Source organism: Pinus tabuliformis, chromosome 2_2, assembly GCF_031772625.1.
Source record: "Pinus tabuliformis cultivar Carrire ecotype Pingquan chromosome 2_2, CPIR1, whole genome shotgun sequence".
Lineage (NCBI taxonomy): Eukaryota > Viridiplantae > Streptophyta > Pinopsida > Pinales > Pinaceae > Pinus > Pinus tabuliformis.
Genome location: NC_142300.1, coordinates 4,146,274 through 4,155,850, shown reverse-complemented (window position 1 = coordinate 4,155,850; position 9,577 = coordinate 4,146,274). Strand labels below are relative to the sequence as shown.

At 30.7% G+C, this 9,577-nt stretch overlaps 1 protein-coding gene across 1 annotated transcript; it reads right to left on the bottom strand.

Annotated features, from left to right (window-relative positions):
• Positions 1-1,181: 1,181 nt before the first annotated feature.
• On the bottom strand, positions 1,182-5,406 carry LOC149191258 (cytochrome P450 CYP72A616-like). The gene is made up of 5 exons (XM_089406211.1): positions 4,881-5,406; positions 4,471-4,694; positions 2,519-2,760; positions 2,037-2,415; positions 1,182-1,864 (listed from the first exon to the last, which is right to left on the bottom strand). Exons 1-5 carry the CDS (start codon positions 5,152-5,154, stop codon positions 1,433-1,435), a joined length of 1,551 nt encoding a protein of 516 aa, XP_089262337.1. The 5' UTR covers positions 5,155-5,406; the 3' UTR covers positions 1,182-1,432.
• Positions 5,407-9,577: the final 4,171 nt, after the last annotated feature.

Here is a 9,577-nt window from a genome sequence, read left to right as displayed (position 1 = left end):
GATTATTGTAAAATAGGAATTACTTGGTGAATAATTGGGTTGGTTGCACTTAAGTTTGTGATTGTAGATAAATGACGATGACTTGTGGAAGTATCCACATCATATCCTGTATCATTTTAGCTTATAAACCTTCTTGTTGTTTGGGCCTACAATCGTTATTAATGAGGGTTTCTATCAAAAGGAATTACTTGTACATTTGTTCAGTCAAGACTTGGGCATGACTAGATTCTAGGGAGTCCCCTCATTCATTGGAGTTTTTATGGGGAACCTTGGGACTTGGGAAATGTGGGAATAATTCCGATTTACAAGCAAATTAGAGATATGGGGACTGTGCGAGTTATAGGGGAGAAAAAATGAAAAAAAAACCACCTTGCTTGGTTCTTCATTAACCATGTAATTAAAAAATCATAATTTTTCACTCCCTAAATCTAGGAGCTTTCATCCCTATGTTTTCCACTAGGGAATTTCTACTTACCACCATAGCCTCAACTTCAAAAACTGGAAAAAAAAGCTTTGGATGAGAAAAACCCAAAAAAATGACGATGAAATATTTGAAACCAATTTATATAAACAATAATAAAAACACTAATATTTTAAAAACAAATTATTAAAACAATGCACATAATATAATATTATATTATATATATATATATGTAAAATATAAAATTATAAAAAAATGATAGCAAAATTTTTCATACGCTCTGGAACATAAATATATTATTTTTCATACATGTTTCGCTAAAATAAATATGTTAAAATTTAAAATTGTTTTATCAACGTTCAAAACCAGATTGAAATTCATCTCTTAAATTTTTTATAAAATAAATTTTAATATAAATACATTTGCTATCACATAATATACATATTCTTAGTCCTTGAAAAAGCATAGACTACAAACCAAGTATATGTAAAATCATCAATATTATATGATACTAAAATACCCACCCATATTAATGGTACAAACCAGGTAACTATAAAATCATCAACATGATACTTAAATACCAACTCATATTAATGAAGATTCATTGAGGGTTAATAAAAAGGCCACATAACATGATACTGAAATACCAGCCCATATTAATGGAAATATTAATAAAGAGACCACAAACACAATAATTACATGATACTGCAATACCAGTCCATATTAATGGAAATATCAATAAAGAGACAACAAATTGCAATAAACATTTATTTTCATTCATTTATAGAAAAGGAATATGTACAGCGGAGCTTCCGGCTCATATTAATGGAGCTCTTAATAGAGAGACCATAAATACAAGTATAGGCTGCAGTAAACATTTACGTCTGGACACAAAATTATGTACGTCGGTCTTCCCTACAGTGATAGAATTTTTCACCAACCACAACTTTGTTTTCGCAACAAATACAAAATCTAATTACAACGCCAAGGCCTTTTATGAAACATTTTTATTCACACTGGTAGTTGATTCACGATAATTTGCGCTCCGTGCTGTGGGCTGATGGTAAAATCTTGAGCAGGTGCATGGGCATACGAAGGCGATAGAACAAAAGAAAATCGCTGCAAGATCATAGCCAAAACCACCTTGGCTTCGATCATGGAAAAATTCATACCAATGCAGATTCTTGGTCCTGATCCGAAAGGCATAAACGCCATGGGATATTTGGCGGCCTTGGAAACTCCCTCAGAAAATCGTTGGGGATTGAACTGTCTAGCATCTTCTCCCCACAGCTCTTCGTCATGGTGAACTGCGGCGATTGGAATTATAATTTCAGTGCCTGCTGGAAGAGTGCGATTCCCCAGCTTCATGGTTTTGCAAGTCTTTCTCACCATAAACGGTAATGGGGGATAAAGTCTAAGCACCTCCTGAAGAATTATATTTACCTATATTGCATATCAGCAGAGCAACCATGAAAATTATTAACCAACTTACATGGATTGCAAATTTTGAAAATATTTGAGAATCCTAGTGATAATTAACTTAATTATTATAAATGAAATATTAGGCAATCATGAAAAAGATGAAGATGCCCCCAGTAAGTGTATTGATTCTTACTATTTTCAGGCGATTTATGACCTCGGCATTTGGAGCTTCATTCTTACATAATCTGATCACTTCGTCTCTTGCCAGATCCTGCCAGTCTGTGTGCATGGCAAGCAGAATTACAGTCCATGTCATTAAGATGGATGTTGTCTCATGTCCAGCCACGAAGAATGTCTTGCATTCATCGATCATTTCTTGAAAAGACATGCTCACATGCTTCTCCCCTTTTCCCTTCTTGGCTGCCATCAATATCAAGCCGAGGAGATCTCTGTTCTCATCAACTTTTTCTACACTCATAGTTTTCTGCCGATTTGTGATTATCTCGCTTAGTGCCCTCTGAATTTCTCGGTCTAGCCTTCGACCTTTCAAATTACTTCTCGTGGGTAAAAACCTGGTACAAAATTGCCCCACAATACAGTTAATTAATTAGATATAACTACAAGATGAATTTTTCTGAGAGCTAGATTCAACTTTGAGAAGATAGAATATGGTACCTGTAACCTGGAATACTGAAGTTACGAAAGCCTTCAACAACTAGACGTGCTTGCTCGGTCTGCAAGTCGAAGATGTGTTTTCCTTCCATATAGCTACTGCCAAAAGCCGTTCTGGCAATCACATCACCAGACAGATTTCGGAATTCATTGAATACCTCTATCTCTTTCTCACCAGAATCGATTGACTCGGTCCATTTGTCTAGCAGACTGGTTGCGCTCGCCACAATCACTGGCACCATAGTCTGGCAGACAGAAAATTAACCGTGAAACAAGTGGAGAAGCAAAAATGAACTAGCTGGATTGAAATGTTGTCCACCCAACATGGACAGACATTTTTATATTGATTAATAGCTTGGATTTTGAGAATAGTTTGGATTGTGAAAGCTAGCAAAAAGGTTAAGGGTTTGTTTTTTTCTTACTATTCAAATGTTTGAGATATTTTCTGAATCTACAATCAACATAAATTTAACCAATATAAATATAAATTTAATATAAAATATATTCTTAATTCTTGTTTTATTTAGTATTAAAGGTTTTAGAAAATTTGAGTAAATAATCTACTTACTATATATTTTTATATTGATTATAGATTTTGAAAATATCTTAAATTGTGATAGCAAAAGAAAGAAATTAATTATTTGTTTTTTTCTCATTATTCAGATATGTAAGATATTTTCAAAATTTACAATCAACATAAATTCAACTAATATAAACTTAAATTTAATATAAAATAAATTCTTAATTTTAATGGTTTTTTAATATCAGAGTTTTTAGAAAAATTAAGTCAGCAACCTAATTACTCGTTGTAAAAATCTATACATTAAAAGTTAAAAGTTAAATATGTTGAAAAACAAAAAAATTTATTAAAACATTTTTTTAATATAATTGTGTAAAGTTTCCAGCAAAATTATATATCTACCCATTGTGAAAAAACCTATACATTAAAAATGAAAAAAATTGAATATATTGAGAAACAAAGTCTTTAAATACATGAGTCAAATAAGTTGAAAAGCAAACCATGAACTACCCAGCACTAGAATACAAAACTTAATTCCCACATACCAGTGAACTACCAACCCCCACATTCAACATTTCTCCAACTGAACTACCAACCATCATATGCAAGCATTTTGGGTTGACTACCACCAACACCTTTTCATAAAACCGGTTCTGTGCTGGAGTTCCAGTTATTTTATTCTGGCTGAATTTATCATAGACTTAAATTTAATATAAAATATATTCATAAATCATGGTTTTTTTTTTTAATGCAACTTGTATAGAGTTTTTGGAAAATTTGAGTTAACAACCTAATTACTCATTGGAAAAATCTATACATTAAAAGTTAAATATGTTGAGAAACAAAATATTATTAACACCGAAACGAAATATTATTAACACTTCTTTTTTAATGTAATTGTGTAAAGTTTCCAGCAAAATTATATCTCTACCGATTGTGAAAAACCTGTCCAGTAAGAATGAAAAAATTGAATAAGTTGAGAAACAAAGTATTTGAATACAAGAGCCAAATAAGTTGAAAAGCAAACCATTAACTACCTGGACTAGAATACAAAACTTAATTCCCTAGTATTAATTCCCAGATACCAGTGAACTACCAACATATTCAACATTTCTCCAACTGAACTACCAACGATCATATGCAAGCATTTTGGCTTTACTACCAATACCACCTTTCCATAAACCAGTTCTGTGTTGGAGTTCAGTTAGTTCATTTTTTGCTGATTTTGATGCAGATGGACTGTTAAGAGAGAAGTCAATGGTTTAATGACAGAAGTTATTTGTTTAATTTTTCTAGTCTGATTCCAAAATATTTCAGAGATTTACCATTAAAATATTTCAGAAGTCTACCCTTAAAATATCAAGACGAGATTTCAAAATATTTTAGAAATCTTCCATCAAAATAACTGTTCAATAAAAAAGAGAAATTTACCTACCTTTAACGTTTCTGCGTGGAAGGCAGGACTGAGAAGTCTTCTTTGGCGCGCCCATTTTTCCCCTCGGGAATTCGCAAGCCCATCGCCAGACAGCTGCCTGAGCTGGGGAATTGGCTCTGGCTTTTCATACTGCTCAAACTTAAGACAGAGCAACTCCCTGATAAGCTCTGGCTGAGGAACAACAAGCCTCGGCACAGGACCAAACCAGTACACGAAATTCTTGCCTGTCAGTACAGAACTAAAGTCAGAAAACCAGAATCGCGCGCTAGACAACAAATAATCAAAGATTCCCTCCATCAGTACTGAAGATTTAACCAAAAAAAGGAAGAAAGCAAAAAGCAAGAACTTTAACCAAGAAAAAACAAGAACTTTAACCAAGAAAAAACAAGAACCGTGAAACAAGATTTCACCGTAGGCCTTGGTCCAATGATGAATCTCAGGCAGCACTCGAGGCAAAATACTGTGCGTGGACAGCTCCATTGGAACCGAATTGGCCGCCTTCATCATTTCGATTACCTCCATTGTGTTTCCATAAAGCAGCCTGTATGGGGGCCCCGAGATACCCTGCGATTCGAAGGACCTTTTCATTCGAAAGGGCACCCACCATATTTTCACAGCAAATTTCACAACGGCGAACACAAATACGAATCCCGCTGCTAGAGACGATAGAACTCTGAGATCCATTTTGCTGTAATATTGAGTTCCATGAAACTGATCTGTGAGTCTTATAAATTAAATTAAGTCAAAGGCCGAGAGGGATGGAAACTGCAGGTTCACTTTCCTCGCTCTGCTCAGCTGTGGATCGTTCGTTCATTATTTAAATTTGTTTAACAAAAATGCCACCGCCTCTGGTCAACATAAAGAGTGTAAGAAATCATTAAGAATGCCTATGCAAGAAATCATTAATTTGTCAGATAATATAGGGATCTTGCTTAGGTTTGAAGCTCTGTTTATTTGTCCAACGAGGCTTGTGGGTACTGGCTTTAAGCTCAGGGGTATAGTGACAATGTTAGCAATTGGATTTCAGGTACTATTTTTTTTAGAGTGGTTAGATATAATTATTCCAAAGTTTTTGGAAGTGGTTAGATCTTATTAAATGAAAAGATATTCTCCCTTAACTAAATTTTTATATTAATATAAAATTAAAAACTTTAATTAACTAATTAATTATATAAAATAATTCTATATCTTAAAATATCACTCATATATTTATACCTATCAGATTATTTAATTAATACAATTTTTCTTATAAATTTTATTTTCATTATCTCTCCTCCACGCCCAATTTTCTTCACACTTAATATTTCCCCGACTCGTCAGGCATCTTTCTCTATTTTTTATCATTACCTGCATTTGCGTTGATCTGGGATATTGTGCGTGGAACGGGGTTATTGTTTTTAGTAGTGGAATAAATGGCATAACCTATGTAAACGGTATGTAGGTTTGAAATGCAAAGTGTATAAAATGAATTATTTGCTGAGGTATAAATAAGCCTTAAGGATATATATATCTATATATATATATAATTTTGAATTTTTATTTTTATTTTTAATAATACATTTTTCTTATAATTTAATTATATAATATTGAAATTTTATATATCCAATTTTATAAATTTAAAATGATTATTATGTTTTTTATTAAATAATTAGAAAATAATTTATTTGTGAGACATTTAGATTATAGTTAAAAATATATTTATAAAATGACTATTATGTTTTTTATTAAATAATTAGAAAATAATTTATTTGTGAGACATTTAGATTATAGTTAAAAATAAGTAATAGACAAAATTTTATAATTTGAAAGATTTGGTTAGTATTTTCACCATTGTGTTACTTTATTTATTAGTACAAGTTTAATGTGAAAATGTTGCATCAATTAAGATATTCGTGTTACAATGTTATTGTGAATATGTTTTTATCAAAATTTCTCATTCCCAAATTCAATGTACCAAGATTTTATATTCCAAACTTTAATGTAAATAAGTCACATCAAGATATTGCACATTTTCAAATTCAATGTTGCACCAAAATTTTTCATTCTAAACCTTATTGTGAACATGTCATATTAAGATATTGCAAGTGCGACATTAATGTGAGTATGTTCTATATGGCAACCGATATTTGTGGAGCTATAACTTCATTAATGCATGGCGAAGTATATGCCATCCATTGGATTTTGTACTTGGCTAAATAAAGGTTGGCATATACTTTTCCATGTATTAATGAAGCTATAACTCCACAAATATTGATAGTCGTTAGATAAGATTTCCAATTCCTAAGTACAATGTTGATGTAAACATGTAGTATTTGATATATTTGTCATTTCAAGCTTTGTTTTGAATATAATGCATCTGGATTTTTTTATTTGAGCCTCAACATAAATGTGTTGCATCAATATTACCCATTTCTAAGTACAATAATGATCGTCAACATGATTCTCAACATGAATGTGATGCATCAAGATTACCCGTTTCTAAATACAATATTCCAAATTTCTTATTCTTAAGAAAAGTATTAGAATCAATTTATGACATCAATACTTCTCATTCTTAGATAAAATATGTTTTTATTCATAAATAAAATACCAATGTAAATATAAAATATATATTCCAATTTCCAAATACAACATTAATATAAATATCATATTAATATTTATCCAATAATAACTCTATTGTATACATACTATATCAAGATTTCTCAAATATATCTCAACATAAACCCATTGCATTGGAATTTCTATATCATAACTAAAAAAACATTAAATCACTCATTATAATTTGCTAATATATTGTGGAAAAAGTAAAAATGCAAGAATTACACTATTAATGAATAGATACATGTTAAATGCTATTTTATTGTACCAAATGGCACTCTCCAAACCAGTATGTAAGAGATGTTGTAATGTCCTATCATGTCCTAGAAACGTTTTGACTTGGTCAAAATACATAAAAATAAAAACAGAAATAAAATTAAAATTAAATAAAAGGATTAATATAATGTAATGTAAATATTTTAACTCTCTCAAAATAAAATAAAAATTCTACGTTATCAAATTTTTTAATAATTTTTATTTAGTTAAGGTAAACTTGACTTGGTCAAGTTACTAGTGGTTTTTGAGCTCCAGGTTTATAAGAGCCATGATATTACTCATGGTATTCATGTGGAATATAAGCAATTTAAAGAAAGAAATTAAACTAGCCTAGATCCATTTTAACTTTGGATCTATCAAGCTAAGAGGGATTAAATCTCTTGAGATAAAAATATTTTAAGATGCAAAAAAAAAATTAATCCCTCTAGGAACTTCGTAGATTCAAAATTAAAATCAATCTAAATGAGTTGTATGACATATTCACTATTAATTTCTTTATCCCCTCCAAACTTGGATCCAAGATCAAAATCAATCTAAATTAGCTATATGACATATTCACTATTAATTTTTTTTACCGAAACTTAATTTTTAAAATTCAAGATATAAATTATATTATTTTATTAAAAAACATTAAAATCAATTTTTAATAAATATAAATACCATTATATTTATATCTCAAATAATTTAATTTTTTAAATATATATTATTATTTTTAATTAAAAAACAATTTCATTAAATCCAACAACCTCTCTTGTAAATATATTATAGAAAAGAAATCCATTTAACAACTAATGGCAGCTTAAGTTGATTACACTTACATCTACCTATAATTGATTATGGTAGTGCATTTCCATGATAACTACCATTGACCCAAGATTCACTAAATTTGCGTCTTTAGGTTGATGAAGTGTTTGCAGAATATCCTACCGTTTGGATTATATTTGCATCTTGTCTTGTGTTGGTGAAGTATTTCCAGAAGATCCTACCATTTGGATTTTGTGTCGGTGTCATTATTCCTTCCCATTATTTCTCGGTAAACCAATTTTATTCAAATTCGTAATCAATTTTTACTAAACAAAAGTCCATTTTTATTATTAATTTCCGTTTTTGTTATTATTTGGATTTTTTTGGTTTCCAGACTATATGTCGGTGGTGTGCCTTGTGTTTTGGATTTTTTTGGTTTCCATACTTTATGTCGGTGGTATGTGTTGTGTTGCAGTGAGTAAATTTTTCAACCGACTAAAAAATTTATTGCATAAATCATATTGGTTATTTTATTAGAAAAAATATTCACTCATGGTAAATATATGATTAAAATTTGTGATTATTAAATAAAAATTAATTATTATAGAAATAACTAATTTTTTTTTTAGCTCCATAGTAAAATAGAGAGTTGAATGAGATCTAAATATATTGTATAAAGAATTTAAAGTGAGACTAACAAAGTAAAAATACAACGAGATTTTGGGAGTTTTTTTATTGTGCATCTCTCATTTTAAACTTTTGTTGGTTTGCCTTTTTAGCCATGGTTTTGGGTGAGGCAAGCCTTTTTTGTGGTTCTTTTTCATTTTAATTAAATCTTTAGTTTTTTAGAAAATGGTGGTCTCCCATTGTAGATCTTCCCACAATTGAAGTGCCATTTTTAGTATTTATGAAGAAATTGTTGTCCATTCTAGAGGTTAAATTGTTTCCCTCTATGTCATACCTCAAAACCCAAACCCTTGCTCTAGTTGATGGAGCCTAATTGGCTAGTTTATAGGACTTTGGCCCTCTCCTAGGGGTATAGACTAGTGGAAGTAGAAGCATTGGATGACATTGATCAAAAGTAATCTTTCCTACTTCTATGGCAAGGGTTACTTTATCTTTTTAATTGAACTAAAGCAATATGGCAATATAATCTTCCAAAGTGAACCATACTTATGGATTTTAGAGGATGCACTTAAATAGATGGAATTTGGATTTTGATCTTGAATTGATGTTCCTTCAATGGTTTTAATGTCGGTTTGCCTTCCCCACCTACTTCTTCACCATTAAAATTATGGACCAGGTAGTAATTAGAAATAACCTGTGATGATATACAAACAAATTTGAGACTAAGTATAGGATGTTCACTTGTGATAGAATTTGCATGGAAATAGATCTAGACAAAGGGATCCCTGAAGCCATCACCTTCTCTCTATGTAATTAGACTCATGTTGAGAAGCTTAACAATGAAAAGGTTCCTTTAAATGTA

Coding starts and splice junctions, on each gene's coding strand:
- LOC149191258 (XM_089406211.1), bottom strand. CDS start 5,154: ATGGATCTCAGAGTTCTATCGTCTCTAGCAGCGGGATTCGTATTTGTG. Junction 2,416..2,518: donor TTCAGTATTCCAGGTTACAG/GTACCATATTCT, acceptor ATTTTGTACCAG/GTTTTTACCCACGAGAAGTA. Junction 1,865..2,036: donor TCATAAATCGCCTGAAAATA/GTAAGAATCAAT, acceptor TATGCAATATAG/GTAAATATAATTCTTCAGGA.